The sequence below is a fragment of the Notechis scutatus genome, chromosome 14, assembly GCF_049901735.1.
Source record: "Notechis scutatus isolate UNSWTSFEM ecotype Mainland chromosome 14, rNotScu1.2, whole genome shotgun sequence".
In the NCBI taxonomy this organism is placed as follows: domain Eukaryota; kingdom Metazoa; phylum Chordata; class Lepidosauria; order Squamata; family Elapidae; genus Notechis; species Notechis scutatus.
In genome coordinates, this window is record NC_142022.1 from 4,241,966 (window position 1) to 4,264,585 (window position 22,620).

General features: G+C 44.3%; 2 protein-coding genes across 4 annotated transcripts; both read left to right on the plus strand.

Annotated features, from left to right (window-relative positions):
* Nucleotides 1-2,950: 2,950 nt before the first annotated feature.
* Nucleotides 2,951-8,373, plus strand: LOC113432578 (interferon-inducible GTPase 5-like). The gene is made up of 2 exons (XM_087943307.1): nt 2,951-3,001; nt 7,088-8,373. The coding sequence occupies exon 2, from the start codon at nt 7,132-7,134 to the stop codon at nt 8,371-8,373; it is 1,242 nt and encodes a 413-aa protein (XP_087799433.1). The 5' UTR covers nt 2,951-3,001; nt 7,088-7,131.
* Nucleotides 8,374-12,824: 4,451 nt separating this feature from the next.
* Nucleotides 12,825-21,996, plus strand: ITLN1 (intelectin 1). Of its 3 annotated transcripts, none has more exons than XM_087943308.1 (4): nt 12,825-12,947; nt 14,462-14,535; nt 17,614-17,763; nt 21,718-21,996. In XM_087943308.1, exons 2-4 carry the CDS (start codon nt 14,475-14,477, stop codon nt 21,933-21,935), a joined length of 429 nt encoding a protein of 142 aa, XP_087799434.1. In that variant the 5' UTR covers nt 12,825-12,947; nt 14,462-14,474; the 3' UTR covers nt 21,936-21,996. The 3 variants fall into 3 exon arrangements, with proteins under 3 accessions (XP_087799434.1, XP_026541189.2, XP_087799435.1); XM_026685404.2 differs by having other exon boundaries at nt 12,873-13,002; XM_087943309.1 differs by having other exon boundaries at nt 12,923-13,006; nt 14,440-14,535.
* Nucleotides 21,997-22,620: the final 624 nt, after the last annotated feature.

Sequence of the window (22,620 nt, forward strand, 5' to 3'; positions counted from 1 at the left end):
CTTAGGGAGGGAGTTAGATTTGCTGAAATTACTCCAGCTAGGACTCTCTCTCTCTCTCTTACCAATATTTGCTTTTATTAATATTATGATATTCTTATATGTTTTTTTTAAATGCTGGACACCAAAAATGCTGGAAATAAACTTTTGATTCAACAAATGTGTGGTGTTGAAATTTATCTGGATCTTAGCTTTGGATTCTTGACTTAGAACATTTCGCTTAGTGAGTATTCGAAGTTACAGTGACATGGAACCAAGTGGATGCAACAAAAACTAATACCCAATGTGTGAATACGTGGGGGGGGGAGGTATATGCTTAGTACCTGCACCTTAGTAACTCCCCAAAGTTGTGACTGCAGGTTAACACTTCACATGTTGTGTTTCTTGCTGCCATCCTGAGCCAGATTGGTCTGTGGTTTGGCAGTTTCTCAAGCAGAGGATGGGTGGAATGAAGCCATGGAATGAAGGGAGCCACAGAGGTTGCAGGTGTGTGTAGACAATGGTGCAAAGGAACACCCACTTCTCCTTTGCACTAAAGGTCAACATCATTTTATTTTCCATTGCACTGCATTTCCCCCCCCCGCCCGAAAAAAAACAAAAACCCGGTGCAGACCATAAGAAAGCATTTGCTCGTTTTCTCCTGAATATGTCTTAACGTAAAATAACAAGAGTTGGAAGGGACCTTGAAGGTCATCTAGTCCAGCAACCCCCCGCCCCACCCCACCCCACAGGAGCAAGAGGCCCTCTACCTTTTCAGACAAATGAGTGACTTTTTGAGTCTTAGTTGGTGGTTTGTTTAAGATTTTTTTTTTTTTTGTACCTTGGACGTAATGGGCAGTTTTGGTAAGAAACATTCTCTGGCCCTCTGTTTTATTTTTCCAAAGTATGGTTTTATGGGGCTGTATAACATGCAAGAGGGACGCAGTGGTTCAGTGGCTAAAGACGTCGAGCTTGTCAATTAGAAAGGTCAGCAGTTTGGCGGTTCGAATCCCTAGTGCCGCATCATGGAGTGAGCTCCCGTTCCTTGTCCCAGCTTCTGCCAACCTAGCAATTCGAAAGTACGTAAAAAAAATGCAAGTAGAAAAATAGGGACCCCTTTGGTGGGAAGGGAACAGCGTTCCATGTGCCTTTGGCGTTTACTCATGCCGGCCACATGACCATGGAGACGTCTTCGGACAGCGCTGGCTCTTCGGCTTTGTCAGGGAGATGAGCAGCGCCCCCTAGAGCCGGAAATGACTAGCACGGATGTGCAGGGGAACCTTTACCTTCATATGCAAGGGATAGTCAATATTATCTTGACTCCTCTCTTGAAGCACAGCTGACCCAAGAAGAGTCAGCGCTGTCCAAAGACGTCTCTGTGGTCATGTGGCCGGCAGGACTAAACATGGTCATGGTCAAATTTCTTGGTTATAAAATATGCAAATCTTTTCCATTCCTTCAGCTGACCTTTTCCCCCCCCTCCTGCTTATGGTTCCATCGCTGACCTCACACTGGGAGGCTCAGCTGGGCCACAGCTGACTCTCCGTATCTATGGCAGCTGCCCAGAAGCCAGCCAGGTAAAGGTAAAGGTTCCTCTGGCACATATGTGCTAGTCGTTTCTAGATGTTTGAATGAACCCAGGATTTTTTCATAAATGCTGCCAGAAGTCCAGAAAGAGCTATGTGGACCTGAGCAGAATACAGATAGTCCTCGACTTACGACCATTTGTTTATTGACTATTCAAAGTCCCAGTGGTGCACAATAAAATGACCAATTATGCCTGCAACTGTTGCACTGTTCCCATGCGCACATGATCAAAATTCAGGGACTTCGCAAGTATTTGGCAAGTAGTTATGATTGTGGCAGTCCCCTAGGGTTTACAGATTAGATTACAGATTACAGAGTTGGAAGGGATCTTGTGGGTCATCTAGTCCAACCCTCTGCCCAAGCAGGAGACCCTACACCATTTCTGATGGATGGCGGCCCAGTCTCTTCTTAAAAGCTTCCAGGGATGAAGCTCCCACAACTTCCGAAGGGGACTTCTGTTCCATGGGTTGATTGTTCTCCCTGTCAGGAAATATCTGCTTATTTCCAGGTTGAATTTCTCCTTGGTCAGTTTCTGTCCATTATTCCTTGTCTGGTCTTCAGGTGCCTTGGAGAATAGCTTGACCCCCTTCCTCCTCTCTGTGGCAGCCCCTCAAATACTGGAAGATGCTCTCCTGTCTCCCCTGGTCCTTCTCTTCCCTAGACTAGCCAGGCCCGGTTCCTGCAACCATTCATTGTATGTTTGAACCTCCAGTCCCCTCATCATGCTGGTTGCACTTCTCTGCACTCTTTCTAGCATCCCAACAGCTTCTTTTATCGTGTGGTGACCAAAACTGGATGTGGTGTTCTAGGTGTGGCCTTACTAAGGCTTTATAGAGTGATATTAATACCTCCCTTGATCATGGTTGTATCTGTTAATGCAATTTAGGATTGCATTGACTTTTTTGGCTGCTGCTGCACACTGAGGTCATCATTTGCAACTTTTCTAGCCAGCTTCCAGCAAGCAAGCTCAATGGGGGAAGCCAGATTTGCTTAGCGACAGCATGATTCGCTTAACAACTTCAGTGATTCACTTAACAACCATGGCAAACCAGGTTGTAAAAACAGGCATAACTCACTGAACAACCGCCTCACTTGGGGAAATTTGCCTAACGATAACAGCAAAAAAAAAAAAAAGTCACAAAATCACATGCAAGTTGCTTAATGACCACATTGCTTAGCCACAGAAATTCTGGCCCCAATTGTAGTCGTAAATCGAGGACTACCTGTATGTTTTTAGACTTGAGAGTGATGGAGAGATAATGCTGAAATTACTTTCCTGCCACAGAGTTGACGTCAATCCAATATAGCTTTGGATTGCAACAGGTGACTTGACTGTCTGCCATTATAATCCTTTATGCAAGACTTTTCCCGAATCTGGAGATCACACTTGGCCTACCTTCAAATCTATTCCAACATAATTGGGAAACTCCTCTTCGGGGTGAGATACGGGAAGTCAGAGCCTCCCTTTTCTGGCTCCTGGATTTTGCTCCCGTGATGCTAATATGTGGGAAAATGGCAATGTGACTCCAGGAAAGACAGCATGGAAAAGAGGCTGTGAATCAGAGGTGGGAATTCAGCAGGTTCTGGAGAACCAGTAGCGGAAATTTTGAGTAGTTCAGAGAACTGACCAATGCCGCCTCTGACTGGCCCCGCCCCATCTATTCTCCGCCTCCCAAGTCCCAGCTGATCGGCTGGGTCTTTTTGGTTGCCCTACACAGGAGAAGGGAGCTGGAAAGCAGGTCAGTGGGGTGGAGGGGGAATGGAGATTTTACAGTATCTTTCCCCTGCCACACCCATCAAGCCATGCCCACAAAACCGGTAGTAAAAATTTTTTTTAATCCCACCACTGCTTTGAATAGGAGAGAAACACCAGTGCTGAGACAGACATCCAAGGTTTTATAAAGCACACAGCCTGGTCATTCAAAGATTCTTCGTTCAACAATGATACGTTTTTTGTTGAGCATTTTGTATTTATATTTAGAACAGTGTTTCTCAAGCTTGGCCACTTTAGGATGTATGGACTTCAATTCCTACGATTCCCCAATCTACCTTCTTTCTTTCTTCCTTCCTTCCTTCCTCTTTCTTTCTTCCTTCCTTCCTTCCTTCCTTTCTTTCTTCCTTCCTTCCTTTCTTCCTATCTTTCTTCCTTCCTTTTTTTCTTTCTTTCTTTCTTTCTTTCTTTCTTTCTTTCTTTCTTTCTTTCTTTCTTTTTCTTTCTTCCTTCCTTCCTTTCTTTCTTTCTTTCTATCATCTAGCTAGCTAGCTATGTCTATCTTAGAGCTATGGTGGCACAGTGGTTAGAATGCAGGATTCCACACTGACTGTCCACAGCTAGCAGTTCGATCCTGACCAGCTCAAGGTTGACTCAGCCTTCCGTCCTTCCAAGGTCGGTAAAATGAGGACCCAGCTTGTTGGGGGTAAGAGGCCAACTCTGTAAATCACTTAGAGAGGGCTATAAAGCACTATAAAGAGATATATGTGCCATTGCTGTTGCTATCATCTAACTTATCTATCTATCAGTTAACATCTATTATCTGTGGATAAATATGTATATTTATCTATCTATCTATCTGTCTGTCTGTCTGTCTGTCTATCTATCTATCTACCTACCGTGTTTCTCCAACAATACGACCTCCCCAGTAGGAAGACCCAGCATGTTTTCTAGCCATAAAATGAAATTAAGCCCCTCCCCCCAAATTTAGGCCTATTTTAAAACATGCAAAATGGGGGGGGGGGGACTTGCCGTTAGGAGCGCCCTGCTGGCAGCAATTCCTCGCCACCAGCTGCTCCTAATGGGAGATCATGGCAGAGCACGGAGAGCTCCCTACTCCTGCCAAGCACCATTGCGGCAGACCCAAGACCTTCAGCGCCTGCCGCTGTTGATTTCCCTTCTGCCCATGCCGCCGCCGCGTTTGGAGCTGCCACTTCCCCGTTTGGAGCACCGCTGCCATTTGGAGCTGCCGCTTCTGCATTTGGAGCACTGCCGCTGTTTGGAGCACCACCGCCATTTGGAGCGCCACCACTCCAAACACGGCGGCAGCTCCAAACGCGGAAGTGGCAGCTCCAAACATGACGGCGGTGCTCCAAATGGCAGTGGCACTCCAAATGGCAGCGGCACTCCAAACACGGAAGCGGCAGCTCCAAACGTGGCAGCGGAATGGGCAGAAGGGAAAGCAACAGCAGCGGGTGCCAAAGGTCTTGGGTCTGCAGCAAAGGTGTTTGGTGGGAGTAGGGAGCTCTCTGCACTTCGCCATGATCACCCGTTAGGAGCAGCTGGTGGCGAGGAATTGCTGCCCGCGGGGCGCTCTAGATGAGGATGCAAGGGGGGGAATTAAGTCACCCCCGAAAAGATGGCCTAGCCGTTTTTTCAGGGCTCAAAAAAATATAAGACCTTATTTTATGAGAAACACGGTATCTATCTATCCATCCATCTAATATATCATCTATGTCTGTCTGTCTATCTATCCATCCATCTTTATGTATATCATCTATCTCTATCTCTCTATATGTCTATCTATCATCATAATTTCATCTATCATGTTTTTGCTGCAGAGTTGAAATAGATAGGATATAGCAGCAGTTCTCAACCTGTTGGTTGTGACCCCTTTGGGAGGTCGATCGACCCTTTCACAGGGGTCACCTAAGACCATGGGAAAACACATATATGGTCTTAGGAACTGCTCCTCTATCCGTCTCCAGGCGGGTCGGCCCACATGCAGATATGCCCACACACGAATACCTGGTGTGATGACATCATCTCACCAACCCCATCACATACAACCCATACAAATACAGGTGTATGTGACAGGGTTGGCATCATAATGTACTTATGTGCACCAGTCACATGTGTAGAGAGCAGCTACTGTGTAGAAAGCAGCAGTATTGGAGGTAAAACGACCCTTCATGAATTATAGTTACTGGGTAAATGTAAAATCATGTAAAATCATCAACTACTGCAAAAAAACCCACCACTCTTTGTACCATGGGAACTTAATTTCGATGCTGATCGGTCTTTTTATCTTCAGCTGTGGTTGATGTGAATACTTCCCCCTTGTGATAGTAACAGGTATGTAAAAAAAACAACACAGAGAATGGTAAATCATAGGAAACTTGAATGAATTGTATTGACTGAATTATGCCATGTATCATCTTTTGTATTATTAAAGCCATTGTCATGTATTATTTATATTATGATTCCTAACAGTAGCAAAATTACAGTTATGAAGTAGCAACGAAAATAATTTTATGGTTGGGGGTCACCACAACATGAGGAACTGTATTAAAGGGTTGTGGCATTAGGAAGGTTGAGAACCAGTGGGATACAGCAATATCCACATATTCCTGTCTGACGTTAGGAAGAAATACGAATCCTCATAAGATTGAGGCAAATTAGCCAACATCTCATTGAATTTGGGTGAGAACTCAAAGTCTTATAAGATTTTGAGGTGATATTACTGAAACCTCACTTGATTGTTTAAAATTACGACGAGGTTTTCGTAATGGCACCTGAAACGGGTATCAACCTTTGCTCTGTGGCAGGATTGAAGGATGAGCTAACATCCTATCTGTCTTTTAAGCATGGGTGGGATCCAAATTTTTTAATAACCGGTTCTGTGGGTGTGGCTAGGTAGGTGTGGCTAGGTGGGCAAGACCATGTGACTGGGTGGGCGTGGCTTCTTCTTTTTTGCAGCAACACCCCATTTTTTTGCCTTCTGGGCCTCAGGGGAGCCTCCGGGGGGTGGTTTGCTCCCAGAAGGCTTCCCCAAGGCTCAGGAAGGCAAAGAACGGAACATGGGGGGGGGCGCAGCTTCCCCCCCCACAAGCCCCCCTTTGCCTCCTGGGCCTCAGAGAAGCCTCGTGGGTGAAGCAGTAAGATAGTGAAGGGAATCCCGGCACAGATGATAATCGGAACAGCTGGTTGTCAGGAGGGCAAAAAAGGAAATACCTTAAGGAGTGACTGGGCGGGGGAGAACGCAGTCAGCGATGTCGGGCATGCGTGATAAGGACTGACTGGGAGGGGAGGGGCAGGCCGAGAGGGGAGAAGCCAGCCAGGAGCACGATTTGCCGGTTCTCCGAACTGCGCAGAATCACAACAACCAGTTCTATAGAACCAGTCTGAACCGTTAGAATCCCGCCCCTGCTTTTAAGGCCAACATCCCATCTGTGACACTCCATAGTGGCAGCCCAGGCCAGGTCACCACACTGCAAGATCACATTTTATCAACCCCTTCATGGCAGGGGAAGGTTACTGCAAAATCCTATTCCCTCCCCACCCCACTAACCTGCTTTCCAGCTCCCTTCTCCTGTGCAGGGCAGCAAAAGACCCAGCCAGTCAGCTGGGACTTGGGAGGCAGAGAAGAGATGGGGTTGGCAGGGCCAGTCAGAGGTGGGATTTCAAACTACTCAAAATGTCCACTACTGGTTCTCCAGAACTGGTCAGAATCTGTTGAATACCATCTCTGCAGAGGCTTCTGTTTTATCACACAACGTCTACTAACGCAATGTTCTCCCCTTGGTTCTTCAGATCTTCCTCCCTGGGTTGACCAGCAAAGTTAAGCTGTTGACTCCATGGCAAAGAAAGGGGAGAACGACAAAATTGCTCTAACCGAGAAACAAATCCAGGACCTAAAGGCTGCCTTTACGATGGGGAGTTTGGATCAGCTGACCAAACACGTGCAGGATGCTTTTTCCTCCCTGGAGAACATCAGCTTAAATATGGCTGTCGTTGGAGAATTGGGAGAAGACAGGGCGGACTTCATCAACACGTTTCGGGACCTCTGTGAGGGAGATGAAGGGGCAGCCCTTACTGGGAAGACGGAGACCCATAAAACTGCTGTGGCTTATCCGCACCCCAAGTACCCCAAAGTAATCCTGTGGGATCTGCCAGATGTCGGGAATCCAGGCTTCAGTGCCAAACGTTACATGGAGAAGATGGAGGTGGCCTCCTATGACTTCTTTTTAATCATTGCTTCTCATCACTTCAGGTCCTTCCATGCTAAGCTGGCTCATTATCTCAAGAAAGCTGGCAAAGGATACTATTTTGTCCGCTCCAAAGTAGAGGCAGATCTGGAATCAGTCCGTCAGAGCAACCCATCTAGCTTCAACGAGATGGTCACCTTGCAGAAGATCCGGGAAGATTGCCTTCAAGATCTTCAAGCCGAGAAAGTGAGATCTCCTAAGATCTTCCTTATTTCCAGTATTTTACTCAGCAAGTATGACTTCTACCTTCTGGAAGAGGCTCTGGAGCAGAACCTGGATCTACCAAAGAGCCATTCATTCCTCCTTGCCACCCCCAACATTTCCCATCGCATCTTAGAGAAGAAGAAGGACATGATGCTGGAACACTTGTGGTTGGTGGCCGTGGTGGCCTGTGGGATCCGGACCGAAGCTATCCCCGATATTTCGGTGGTGTGTAATGTGGATCTGCTGGTCAGAACCATGCGAGGTTACTGCATCAGCTTTGGCTTGGAAGAGGAGTCCTTAAGGAGGACCGCTGAACATGTAGTCCAGCCCGTGGAGCAGTTGAAGGCCCTGGTCAGGTGTCCACTGGCTCATGCAGTCAACAAGGCACTTGTGGTGGAACTGCTCATCCAAGCAGCCAGCAGAGCGCCCAACCTACCAAAGCAGCTTGTGCCCATGGCCTCGGTAGGGTTGTCGTTCGCTGTGGTCTACAGCATGTTAAAAAAATTTGTGGAGGATGTGGCAAACGAAGCCCACAGGCTTCTGGTCAAGGTGTTTATGAGCCATAAAGACACAAGTGAGGCTGAGACATCTGTATCAAAAGTCTTGGAGAACCAGGGAAATTCTTAAGGGGTTTTCAAGGTGGACACCATGAAGTTCTAGAAAAGAAGCTACACTTTTATCTTCTCCAATGTTCTTTCAAACCAGGGTCGTTTGCTTAAGAGAGTAAATCAGGAGTAACCCTCTCACTAATCTGATTCATTTCCCCCAAATGGAGTACTTCCCTGAGGTGTTTACTCTGTTGTCTCTCGGTTCCTGTTTCTCAACCATGTTAACTTAAGATGGGTGGACTTCAACTTCCAGAAATCCCCAGCCAGCCATGCTTATGAAATATCTTTGTGCAATGTGTGACTGGCCCATTTCTGTTTGTAATTTTGCCCAAGAGATCCAGAGATTGCCAACAGTTGAGCAGGCTGCAGTTTGTAAATTATTTTACAAATTGTCCCATTTAAGGTGGCCTCCACAATATTTGATGGTTACAGGGACAAGCTGCCTAGAAACATTTGGATGATAAATATTTTTTATTTTTAATGATTCTCCTTTTGCATATTGCTTTGGGAGAAAGCAAAATTAGGTTGGCATTCAGAGATAAACTAAAATACAGGTATTTCTTGATTGATAACCATTTGTTTAGCGACCGTTCAAAGTTACAACGGCACTGAAAAAAGTGACTTATGACCATTTTTCACACTTAGGACCATTCTGGCATCGCCATGCAATCAAAATTCAGGCGCTTGGCAACTGACTCATATTTGTGACGGTCACAGTATCCCAGGATCACGTGATCCCCTTTTGTGACCTGAAAAGCAAAATCAATGGGGAAGGCAGATTCACTTAATGACCAGGTTACTGCCATATCAACTGCAGTGATTCACTTAACAACTGTGGCAAGAAAAGTAATAAAATTGGGGTGGGGGGGACCTCACTTAACACGTTTCACTTAACCACAGCAATTTTGGGCTCAACTGTGGCCATAAACCCAGGACTCCATGGAATTTCTTTCTCTTCTCTACTCTGTCTGCCCTCAATGATGTCTCTGGAAAGTAGCACTTTCCATCAGAATCAACATCTGGAAGGGTGATTGAGGTTCATCCTTGGAAGCTTTCAAGAAGAGTTTGGCAGCCCTTTGTCAGAAATGGTCTCCTTCTTGGGTGGGGGGTTGGACTAGATGATCTACAAGGTCCCTTCCAACTGTGTTAATCTAAAAATTTAAAAGATGAAAAAGCAGAAATGGAAAGAGGGACACACAACTAAGCAGAATATCAGCAGATAGTCAGAATCTGCAAAGACAAAGTCAGGAAAGCAAAAGTTCAGAATGAACAAACTCAAAGATATTTTTAAAAAGGTTTCTTCCAACATATAAATAACAAAAAAAAACAAAAACAAGGAAACAAACAGTTCACTAAAGAGAAAAGACAGCAAGGAAGTAACAGGCTGCAGAGAGAAAGCAGAGCTGTTGAACTCATTCCTTGCATCGGTCTTCATGGAAAATAAAACAATAGTTTTACCAAAAACATAACAAGACAGACTAGAAATAAAAGTTAAAATAAACAAAAAAAATGGTAAGAGAACACCTGTCTGATCTTGATGAATATAAATCACCGGGACGTGACAGATTACACCCCAGAGTTTAAAGGAACTGGCAGATGTCATCTCAGAACCATTCTATCATATCTTTCAAAAATTCAAAGGTTTTGGACAAAGATACACAGGTGGTTAGAAAAGATGATAGGGAAACATATAGACTATAAACTAAATTGTTTTATTAGGTATAATAAGAAAACTATGTATTTAATATTACATGACTTAACAGCAATGAGGATTATTTTCGCACGAAACTGGAAAAATGAAGAAACACTGTAAGATGAAGAGATAGTCAGGAAGATACTAGATTGCGCAGAAATTGATAGATTGACATTGAAAATTAAGCAGAAAGAGGATGTAGAATATTATCAAACATGGAATTTATTTTACCAATGGTTGGAAAAAAGGGGTGGAGATTAAGAATGTAATTTGTATTGTTAAACAAATTAAATACCTTAAATAACACAATGTTTATAAAACACTAAGAAATGTATTTAATAGAAAATCAATGAAAAATAAAATAAAAAATCCTAGAGCACCAGAGAACTATCAGAGGACTGAGAAAAGAGCTGATGTGGTTCCCATCTTCAAAAAAGGAAGAAACAAAAACAGACCCAGGAAACTACAGACCAACATCAATACCGGGAAGATAATTAAAAAACAGAACTGCCAACACCTAGAAACGAGTAAAGTAATAACTAGCAGCCAGCCCGGTTTGTTAAAAACAGATCATGCCAAATCAATCTTGTTTCATTCTTCAACATAGTAACTAAATTAGTAGACCAGCGAAATACTGTGGACATAGTTTACCTGGACTTCAGTAAGGCAAGGCATTCGACAAAGTAGACCACAACCTTACTTCTTGGTAAGCTAGAAAAAAGTGGGATAGATAACACCACCACCAAATGGATTCATAACTGGCTGACAAACCATAACCAACTAGTAGCCCTTAATGGGTCTAAGTCTACATGGAGGGAAGTAAGCAGTTGGGGTACCACAAGGTTCTGTCTTAAGCCCAGGACTCTTCAATATCTTCATAAACGACTTAGATGAGGGAATAGAAGGGGAACTCATCAAATTTGCAGACGATATTAAACTGGCAGGAATAGCCAACACCCCAGAAAATAGGCTCAAAATCCAGATGGATCTTGACAGACTTGAACACTGGGCCATATCTAACAAAATGAAATTCAATATAGAGCAGAATAAAGTCCTACACTTAGGCAAGAAAAACCAAAAGCACACATATAGATTGGATGAAACCAGGCTTAATAGCAATAACTGGGAGAGGGTTCTTGGAGTCTTAGTGGACAACCAGCTAAATAGGAGCCAACAGTGTCTGGCAGCAGCCAAAAAAGCCAATGTGATCCTAAGTTGCATTAACAGAGGGATACAATCGAGATCAAGGGAGGTACTAATACCACTCTGTAAAGCCTGAGTAAGACCACACCTAGAGTACTGCATCCAGTTTTGGTCACCACACTATAAAAAAGAGGTTGAGACACTAGAAAGAGTGCAGAGAAGAGGAACCAGGATGATGAGGGGACTGGAGGCTAAAACATTCAATGAATGGTTGCAGAAATTGGGCATGGCTAGTCTAATCTAGTGAAGAGAAGGACCAGGGGAGACATGATAGCATCTTCCAATATTTAACGGGCTGTCATAGAGAGGAGGGGACCAAGCTATTTTCCAAAGGACCCGAAGGCCAGACAAGGAATAATGGATGGAAACTGAATGAGAGATTCAACCTGGAAATAAGGATAAATTTCCTGACAGGGAGAACAATCAACCCATGGAACAGAAGTTGCCTTCAGAAGTTTTGGGAGCTCCATCACTGGAGGCTTTCAAGAAGAGACTGGACTGCCACCTTTCAGAAATGGGGTGGTATACAGGGGTGGGATTCTACCAGTTCGCACCTATTCACTAGAACCGGTTGTTAGAAGAAATTACTGGGCTAATCCTGTCAGGAAGGCAGGAAGGAAACATTCTGGTGTTGCTTACAGAAACTGCCTCTCCGTTAACCCTTATTCCATTCTTGGCAGGACTAGACTTCCTGTCTCAGGAACTTCTCTGGAGTTTTTTTCCCCTCCTTTGCTGGTACTTTGCTTATGTGGAGTGACCATTCAAAATTACAATGGCATTGAAAAAAGTGACTTATGACCCTTTTTCACACTTATGACTGTTGCAGCATCCCCACAATCATGAGAGGCCAGGCGAGGAGATGCGTGCCTTGATGTGAGTGATATTGAGTTGGCCACGCCCACCAACTAAGCCACGTCCACAGAACCGGTTGTTAAAAAATTTGAATCCCACCCATGGTGGGATGCTACCGGTTCTGCCCGGCTCTGTAGAACCGGTAGCTCTGAAGAGCAGCAGACAGCGAACTGGTTCAGTGTCTGCTGCTGTTTGGCCCACATGCCTGCCTGGGCTCTTACTTGACCTTTATTTCCTGCTTTTTTCAACCTCAGCTGCTTTGCATGGCACAGCTGAGTTGAAAAATCAGTAAAAAAAAAAAAAAGGCATTTTTCAAACACTGCACACCTTAGTGCTTATCAGCTGCAGTGCTTATCAGCTGTCTGGGAGGCACAGCGTTCGTTGTATTATATGCGTGCATAGCACACGTCTAGCGCGTATGTGCGCAAAGCGCGCTTGCGTGCATAAAACATAAGTATCGAACCAGTAGTAACACCGGTTGAATCCCACCCCTGTGGTGTAGGGTTCCTGTTTGGGAGGGGGTTGGACTAGATGACCTGCAAGGTCCCTTCCAACTCTGTTATTCTGTTGTAATCAAAACAACATCTGCTAGGAAACCACCAAGTTCATACAGCACCAAGATTATCCTATTCATTTGACTTCTGTATTGGCCAAAACTGTTCCTGAAACCCTTTTATCTTGTGGGTGTAAACAGCCCCTCTTCATTTCAGGACTTCCTGGTTTTCATTTCCTGTTGTGATGGGGAGGTGAATTTCGAAATCCAGCTGCTTAATAAAGCCGAGCGAGAAGACCAGGCTGATTTGTGCTTCCTGGTTTCTTCAGGCGAAGTGATCTTCCTCATCCAGGTAAGACAAACCTGTTCTCAAGGCGTTCATCAAAGAAACACTGGAGATTGATCAGGTGAGTCAGAAATTTGCCAGGAAGGTGAATGGGGTTTGATTATTGGGGTGCAGATGGAAAAGCCAGGAACAAGCATGGATTCTGCAACGCACAATATTTAAAGTATGCCTTTTTTAATTTATGGTAGTAGAAAAATGGAGACATTTGTTAAATGGGGATTGAAGGTTGTGTTCTCACAGCATGCTCAACCCAACAGCCAAAGACCAGCTTAAGCCCAGCATTCATAAGTTTCTTAATATTACAATATTAACCATCATTACATTTTTTAAAATCTGATTTAACATATGGTGAAGTTTGGTGATATTGCTCACTGCACTTTGCAATTCCAGAACTGAGCTGATTTCACTCATCAGATTAAGGCTTTACTTGCTTCCCAAACCAGTCTTAAATCAGTGCCTTACCTAAATCATGTCCCCCCAAAATCTTTTAATTGCTTTTTACAATCCTCTGCTGTTGCTTCTTTTTGTGGCAACTTTTCCCAAAGTCTCCATCTATATCAGAGCTCTCCAAACTTGGCAGCTTTAAGACTTGTGGACTCCAACTCCCAGAATTGCCCAGCTAGCACGCACAAGTCTTCAAGTTACCTAGCTTGGAGACTCCCGATCTAACAGATTAACAGAGTTGGAAGGGACCTTGTAGGTCATCTAGTCCAACCCCCGCCCAAGCAGGAGACCCTACACCATTTCTGACAGATGGCAGTCCAGTCTCTTCTTGAAAGCCTCCAGTGATGAAGCTCCCACAACTTCTGAAGGCAACTTCTGTTCCACTGATTGACGGCTCTCACTGTCCATCTAAAAGAATACAATTTTTTTATAAGCCAAACTCACAGGATTATGATCCAAAAATGTCTTGTAAATCTACCACAAAAAACAAGTGGCCAAGTACTTTGAGATTTAAATCCTGTTTATTCCTAAAAAAGATCTGTTCTTCAGAAAAGGCGGTATGAACTGCAACGTTTCTGTTTCAACCAGCCCTAAATTGTCTTTCAAATCAAAGAAAACTTTTGGCAATTTGCCAGAAGTGATTTAATATTTTTCTCAGAACTCCCGTGGCAAAAAAAATAATCCAAGCCCAATTCCCCCATCAAATCTGAAATATGTATTTCACACCTTAAAACCATTTAAAACGATTATTGCTGTTCGTTGAAGTCTGGGTCTTGGCACCTGGGCAGAATTTGAAAAGCAATGGGGCTCTTAATGTGCTCCTGGAAGTTGGCAAGAAGATGGATTAGACCAGGGGTGTCCAACCTTGGCAACTTTAAGACTTGTGGACTTCAACTCCACAAGTCTTAAAGTTGCCAAGGTTGGACACCCCTGGATTAGACACAAAGTATGCTTAACAACAGCAATCAAACAGTGCCAGCAGCATCTTCTTGGGCAATTGTGCCTTTGCACAGATTCTTAAAGGACCCCATCTCTGCTTTTAATTTACAAACAGATTAATTCACATTTTTCTCTAGAGGCTCATCCACAATGATGTTATTGGCTCTTCTACTGCTGGCCTGGGCTGCCTTTGCAAAAGCACAACCTGCAGGTGAGTGACTAACCGGTGGATTTGTGGGAAAGTGGGTTCTCAAAGAATCATTGAATCCTGGGGCTGGAAGGGACCTTGGAGGTCTTCTAGTCCAACCCCTTTCTCAAGGCAGGAGACCTTAAAATGTCATGGACACACGGCTGCCCAGTCTCTTTTTGAAACCCTCCAGCGATGGAGCGCCAGCACTTCTGAAGGCAAGCCTTTCCCCTGGCTACTTGTCCTCACTGTCAGGAAATTAGTGCAAAGTTGCACCTCTCCTTGAGGGAGTCCCATCCATTGATTCTTCTCCTGCCTTCTGGTGCTTTGCAGGGCAAGTTGACCCTCTCTTCTTTGGGGCAGCCCCTCAAATACTGGAACACTGCTATCCTGTTACCCCTGGTCCTACCCAATTCCTGCAACCCTTCATCATACATTTTACCCTCCAGTCCCATAGTCATCTTTTTGGCTCTTGTCTGCACTCTTTCTAGAAATTATTTCATCAATAGCACTGAGCAATAGCACTCAAGACTTATATACTGCTTCGCGACTTTTACAGCCCTCTCTAATCAGTTTACAGAGTCAGCATGGGGCCCCCAACAATCTGGGGCCACATTTTACCCACCTCGGAAGGACGGAAGGGCGGAGCCAACCTTGAGCCTGGTGGGATTGGCTTCTTGGCCTCTTGATATAACCCTCGCGTTTCTCCTGCTTGCTCTCCCTGTTTCTCTGCTTGCTGCCCCTGGGATCTGTTTCACACATCTCTCCAATGACTGGGCATGATGGGGCCACTGTGGTCCTTGCCTTGGTTTGTCAATGAACTTCTTTATTTCTGCTGTAGTCAATTTGCACATCAAAGGGGCTCATATACACCTTCAGACCAGCAGAGATCAGCTCCAGCAGAGCCCCCAGCGCATGGCACCATCTTCACAGCCAGTATTTAGAGTAGAGTAGAATGGAGTGAGGTGGAATATGGAATATTAGAATAGAATAGAATATGAAATAATAGAATAGAATAGAATATAGAATATAAAATAGACTAGAATATGAAATAATGAATGGAATGGAATGGAATGGAATGGAATGGAATAGAATAGAATAGAATAGAATAGAATAGAATAGGAGCTGGAAGGGACCTTGGAGGTCTTCTAGTCCAGCCCTCTGCTCAAGCAAGATATCCTGTACCATTTTAGACAGGTGACTGCCCAGTCTTTTCTTGAAAACCTCCAGTGATGACCAATATTAACATTTGTAGAATCTACTCCCATGGCCTTCAAGCTTTTGTCAATGCCTGTCTTCTTCTTCATGAAATACATCAGATTATCTGCCATCACTTGAGCAGGTTTTCCTGTTTTTGAGCCTTTCCCTGGAGTGAAATGATAAAGATATCTTCCGCCAAGCTCGCTACACACAGAATAATGTTCTTTGATATGTACTAGGGAATTGCTGGTCTGAAAATTTATGATATTTACATAGTTGTTTACCAAGCACATCTAAATTATATGAAAGTAACCAAAGTATATTTACAATTACCAAGGCATGTCACAATGTTTGAGCACGCCTAATGTTTGGAAATTGAAAGCTGGGAAATGTGACACGCCTAATGCCATAACAGAAAACATCTCCCTGCGTACAACTGCTGGCACAGACTGTTTTCAGGAAAAGAACAAACTGAAACAGATGTGCGATAGGAAAAAAAAAACAAATTTATTTACCTATTTATGGCTGCCAATCTCACAAATGGGATTTTGGGTAATACACAGTGAGACAGCTGACAGTTGAAAATAAAATCTTTAAAACCATTAAGCCGTTAAAAGATAAATATAAATAAAACCACAGGATAGTGCCCTCAAGGTCTTACATGCGGTACAGGCAGTCCTCGACTTACAAGAGTTTATTTAGTAACCGTTTGAAGTTACAACGGCACTGGAAAAAATGGGCTTATCATCATTTTTCACACTTACGACTTTTATAGCACCCCCATGATCAGGTGATCGAAATTCAGAGGCTTGGCAACTGGCATGTACTTGACAGTTGCAGTGTCCTGGGGTCATCTGACAAGTGAAGTCAATTGGGAAGTCAGATTCATTTAACACCCATGTTACCAACTTTCACTTAACAACTGTGGCCAGAAAGATCTAAAATGGGGAAAGCTCACTTAACCAATGTCTCACTTAGCAACAGAAATGTTGGGCTCCATGCTGGTCATAAGTCAAGGACTACTAATGGAAACTAATCAAGGAGAGAAGCAACCTGGAATTAAGGAGAAACTTCCTAACATTGGGAACAATTAACTGCTTGCCACCAGAAATTGTGAATGCTCCATCACTGGAGATTCTTAAGAAAAGACTGGACAGCCACTTGTCTGAAATGGTCTAGGCTAGGGCCTCCTGCTTGAGCAAGGGGTTGGACTAGCAGACCTTTGAGGTCCCTTCCAACTCTGTTAGCGTTCACATATCATCTTGGGTATGGGTTTAAGATACCTGATGCAATTTAGCTCCAAGAATGGGTATGTCTAGTCTAGTGAAAAGGACTGAGGGAAACATGATAGGGAAACATGATTTATCTATGAAAAGGACTGAGGGAAACATGATGAGGGAAACATGATGAGGGAAACATGATTCCACAAAGAACAGAGGGTCAACTTATTTTCCAAAGCACCAGAAGGCAGGACAAGAAAAAAGGGATGGAAATTAATCAAGGAGAGATGCAACCGGAATTAAGGAGAAATATTCTGATAGTGAGAACAATTAACCAGTGGAATTGCTTGCCACCAGAAGTTCTGGGAGCTCCATCACTGGAGGTTTTTAAGAAGAGTCTAGACAGTCACATCTGAAATACTATAGGTTCTCCTACTTGAGCAGGGGGCTAGATTAGAAGACCTCCAAGGTCCCTTCCAGCTCATTCATTCTATTCTACTACATGCAGTTTTATCTTTTTAATATTATAAGCCCCGCAGCCTCACCTGATGGTAAGATGGGTGGCTAATCAATAAATAAATCAAATAGAAATAATGCCCAGTGGCCAATGGGTAGCAGTGGGTAGCGAACATCCTTCCGGCTTGGTTGTTGAGTTATGCTTTGTTGGGTATTGTCTCGACAGCCGTCGGCTGCTGCATCACCAAAGCCAAGGAAGACCTCCAGGGCCTGCTGAGGAAATGGGAAACTTCCTGCCAGCCCTCCCAGCCAGGCCAACCCCAGAAGCCCTACCAGAGCTGCAAGGAAATCAAGGCTGCCGTGCCAGAGTCTCCAGGTGAGTAAAGGGGATGCTTCAGCCCCGTCACATTTTTTTTTTTTATTTTTTATTTATTTTGATTTGTCAATTGTTTACAAGATAATAAGTACAAGTGTATACATAGTTGTGAATACATGAAATGGGTACATATAAGAAAAATAAAAGAATAAGAGAAACAATAGGACAGGGACGGTAGGCACGTTGGTGCGCTTATGCACGCCCTACAGACCTCTTAGGAAAGGGGTGAGGTCAATAGTAGACAGTCTAAGGTTAAATTTTTGGGGTTTGGGGAAGAGACTACAGAGTCGGGTAGAGTATTCCAGACATTGACCACTCTATTGCTGAAGTCGTATTTCCTGCCATCAAGTTTGGTGCGGTTTACTTTGAGTTTGTATCTGTTGTGTGCTCTTGTGTTGTTATGGTTGAAGCTGAAGTATTCATTGACAGGTAGGACATTGCAATGTATGATTTTATATACCATGCTTAAGTCGGACCGAAGACACATCTCTCCGCTTCTGGGTATTTAGGACCATGATGGGCACTGCGAGGCATGGGAAAGAGAGGAGGGCGGGGGATTCTACTGGTTCGCATCAGTGCGGACAAACCAGTCGCTCCAGTGATCCTTTGGCCCCGCTCACCCACCGCTGCTCTTTCCTGTCCTTTATTTCCGTGTTCCGGATCAGCTCTGCTGATTCGCACAGCACAATGGATTGCTGTTTCACTCACCAAGGCTGCAGTAGAAGGTAAGTATTAAGAGCTGAACATGGACAGTTTTCAAATGCTATGCGCAAAGCGCGTGTTTGGCTCATGTGCACTCACCGAACCGGTTGTTACATTGGTTGAATCCCACCCCAGGAGGAGAGAGCTTTGGCTGCATGGTTGTGGTTGCCATTTTGACTTTGTGGTGCACACACACACACACACACCAATGGCCATCCCTGCCATGGTCAATCTGTATTGACCAGGGCAGTATTAGTACCACTTTATATATCCTTAGTAAGGCCACACCTAGAATCCTGCATCCAGTTTTGGTCCCCACATTACAAAAAAAGGATGTTGAGACTTTGGGGAAAGGTCAGAGAAGAGCAAATAAGATAATCAAAGGCCTGGAGACTAAGAAGAAAGGTTGCAGGATTTGGGTCTGGCTAGTCTAAAGAAAAGAAAAATTAGGGGTGACAAGATAGCAGTATTCCAATATTTGAGGGGCTGCCAGAAAGGAGGGGGTCCACCTATTCTCCAAAGCACCAGAAGGTAGAAGAAGCAATGGATTGAAACTAACCAAAGAGCGAAACAACTGGAATTAAGCAGAAACTTCCTAACAGTGACGACAATCAACCAGTGGAACTGCTTGCCACCAGAAGTTGTGGGAGTTTAATCATAGAAGGTTTTTAAGAAGAGACTGGACAGCCGCTTATCTGAAATGGTGTAGGGTCTCCTGCTTCAGCTGGGGGCTGGATTAGAAGACCTCCAAGGTCCCTTCCAGCCCTATTCTGATCAGTGGTGGGATACAATTTTTTTTACTACCAGCTCTGTGGGCATGGCTTGGTGGGCGTGGCAGGGGAAGGGTACTGCAAAAGCCCCAATCCCTCCCCACCCCACTAACCTGCTTTCCAGCTCCATTCTCCTGTGCAGGGCAACCAAAGAAGACCCAGCCGATCAGCTGGGACTCAATGGGAGGCAGAGAAGAGATGGGGTTGGTGGGGCCAGTCAGAGGTGGGATTGGCCGGTTCTCTGAACGACTCCAAATTTCTGCTACCAGTTCTCCAGAACTGGTCAGAACCGGCTGGATACCATCTCTGATTCTGATTGTTTATTACAGGGCTCTTCAAACTTGGCAACTTTAAGACTTGTGGACTTCAACTCCCAAAATGCCCAGGGCCAGCCATGAATTCTGGGAGTTGAAGTCCACAAGTCTTAAAGTTACCAAATTTGGAGGCTCCTGCTTTGTTAAGACAAAGTTCTGCTCAAAATCCAGGGAACATTTTTTTTAACATACCAGAGGTCAGCAAACTTTCAGCCCCGTTTATCATGCCAACAATGAGAATCTAACCAGACTTTCTCAACCTTGGCAGCTTGAAGATAGATGGACTTCAACTCCCAGAAGTCCAGCCAGCCATAGTTAATTTCTATTAACATAATTTGTATAGATCTCAGTTGTATAGTTTGGAATCATTACAGCTCTTTTTACCATTATAATTCAAAATTGACATTATCTTCTACCATTTATGTAAATTGGTTATTATGAAATGGTGTTTATAGACATGAAAAGCAGATGACGGAGGAAGACAAATGGAGGAGGGGAGGAGAAGGAAGGGAGGAGGAAGAAGAAAGGAGGAGGAAGAGGAAGGGAGAAAGAAGTAAAGGAAGGGGGAGAGGAGGAGGAAGAAGAGGGTAAAAACAAATGGAGGAGGAAAAAGGAGGGAAGGAGGAGGAAGAGGAGGAAGAGAAATGGAGGAGTGGGAGGGGTGGAAAAGAAGGGGAGGAAGGGGGAAGAGGAAAAAAAGGAGAAGGAGGGAAGGAGGAGGAGGGGGAAGAGGAGGAGAAAGAAGGAAGGAGGAAGAGGACAAATGGAGAAGGGAGAGGAGGGAAGGAGGAGGAGAGGTTGAGGAGCAGGGATGGGATTCTACCAGTTCTATCCCGTTCTATAGAACCCCTTGTTAACTTTCTAAAATCTAAGCAGTTCAGAACCGGTAGTTAGAAGCAACCTCCTTTTGTTTTTTTCCACCCTTATTACATTCTTGGCAGACAGCCTAGACTTCCTGTTTCCGGAGCTTCTGGGGCTTGACTTTCTTAAAGGGGAAGAGTTGTTTTAAGATTTTTACACTGCTATTTCCCTGGACAATCAGCACTTTGAAGAAATAATTGAATAATGAAGCAAAGCTTTTAGTGACAGGGAACCAAAATGAGTGACATTCAGCAAGGCTTCTTGGCTAGCTAGAAAGATTGACATTCAAATGTGAGTTTACATACTCTTTATGAGTTTTGGTTTAAAACTGCGTTTTGGTGAAGGTTCACCAAAAACCTTCACCAAAACCCAGTTTTAAACCAAAACTCATAAAGAGTATCCTGTGTTTATTGATGGGATAATTTTCCCTATTCAGATACAACAAGGAACAGCTACTGTTGTGATTTAATTATTTGCATTGTGTTTGAATTTTTTCCTGCCTCATGGTTTCTTTTTCTATCTGGGGAGGGGGTCTTCCTTCACTTCTTTAATGGTATCTGGCACTGTCCTTTTGGGGTGTACTTCCAAGAGGCAGGATGCAAGCTTGGCACTGATTTTTTTTTTTACTGCCTTTCTGGGGGGAATGTGACCTTTCCTTAAATCTGGATGATTTCCTTAGGTGAGTGAGACCAGCTGGTGTCTTTATGTGGTACAAATGGATCTAAGGATTGCTTCTCCTGGGTGTGCTTTTTCTGGAGAGCTTAAATGACCTCTCTGCTAAAGGGTTTCACTTTATGAGCAAAAGTTGGCTGCTTGATAGTTATCACTGCATTTTAACTATTTTCATTCCTCAAGGTACTCTGGCACCCTACCTGATTTGTAACTCTGGCTTGCAGATATTTTTAATCTAATGGTTGGTATTTAGGGCAGCTTTTTGCCAGCAAAGAAGCTTTTTGTATTTTTGTACAGGTAATCCTTGACTTACAACAGTTCATTTAGTGACCATTCAAAGTTAAAATGGCACTGAAAAAAGTGACTTATTACCAGTTTTCACTTATGACTGTTGCAGCATCCCCACTGACATGAGAGGCCAGACGAGAAGCGCCCCTTGACATGACTGATGTTGAGTTGGGCATGCCCACCCAGTCACATGACCCACCAACTCAGCCACGCCCACAGAACCGGTTGTTAAAAAAACTGAATCCCAACCCTGGTGAGGAGGAAGAGTGCAGGGGTCCTTGGTACTCTGAGCTTTTTCCTTGCAGATGTTTCATTATCTCTATCTCTATCTATCTGCTGATTGGCAGATGGACTGTATATCCTGACCAATGAAAATGGTGAGATCTACCAGATCAACTGCAACATGACCACCAACAGAGGCAGCCAGTGGCCAGCGTCCATGAGAACAACATCTTCGGGAAATGCACCACTGGCGATCGCTGGTCCAGCCAGCAAGGGAGCAATGCCAACTACCCCAACGGAGATGGAAACTGGTCCAACAATAACACCTTTGGGACAGCCATAGCAGCCACGAGCGATGACTACAAGGTAGGAGTTACTCATTGGAGGGGGAGGGGAGCAAACTTTTTTAAGGGCCTTTTTTTAGCCACAGGCCAAAATCAGACTCAAAGAGTTGGTCGTAAGAGGGAGCTCTGGGTTATGTTTAATATTCGATGCAAAAACAGCAAATGTTGTTCATCCACAATCATTGATGAAACTCTCAACATCAGTGGTCACCTTGAACCTAAATGTGGTATGTCCGAAGATGATCGCACAGGCCAGTTTGGGCACAAAATGTCCTGACTCATGTTGGGTTATAGACTTACACAACAATGATTATGTTTAATTTTTGGAGTGTGCCTTACTTCATAAGCTTAACAGAGTTGGAAAGGATCTTGGAGGTCTTCTAGTCCAGCCCGCTGTTCAAGAAGGAGACCTTATAACCTTCTGGAAAAATGGATGTCCAGGCTCTCCTTGAAAACCTCCAGTGACGGAGCTCCCACAACTTCTGGAGGCAACTTCTGTTCAACTTCTGGCCCCCAGGGGAAAACACTGGCCCTGCTGGACTCTGGGTGTTACTGTAATTAGCTCCGAAGTCGTGGAGAAACTGGGACTGAGGCTAAAAACTTTAAAAACTCCCATAGCCTTTTGCCAACTGGATGGATCAGTAGCTGGGGGTGGCCTTGCTCATTTTCTAACAGAGCCAGTGG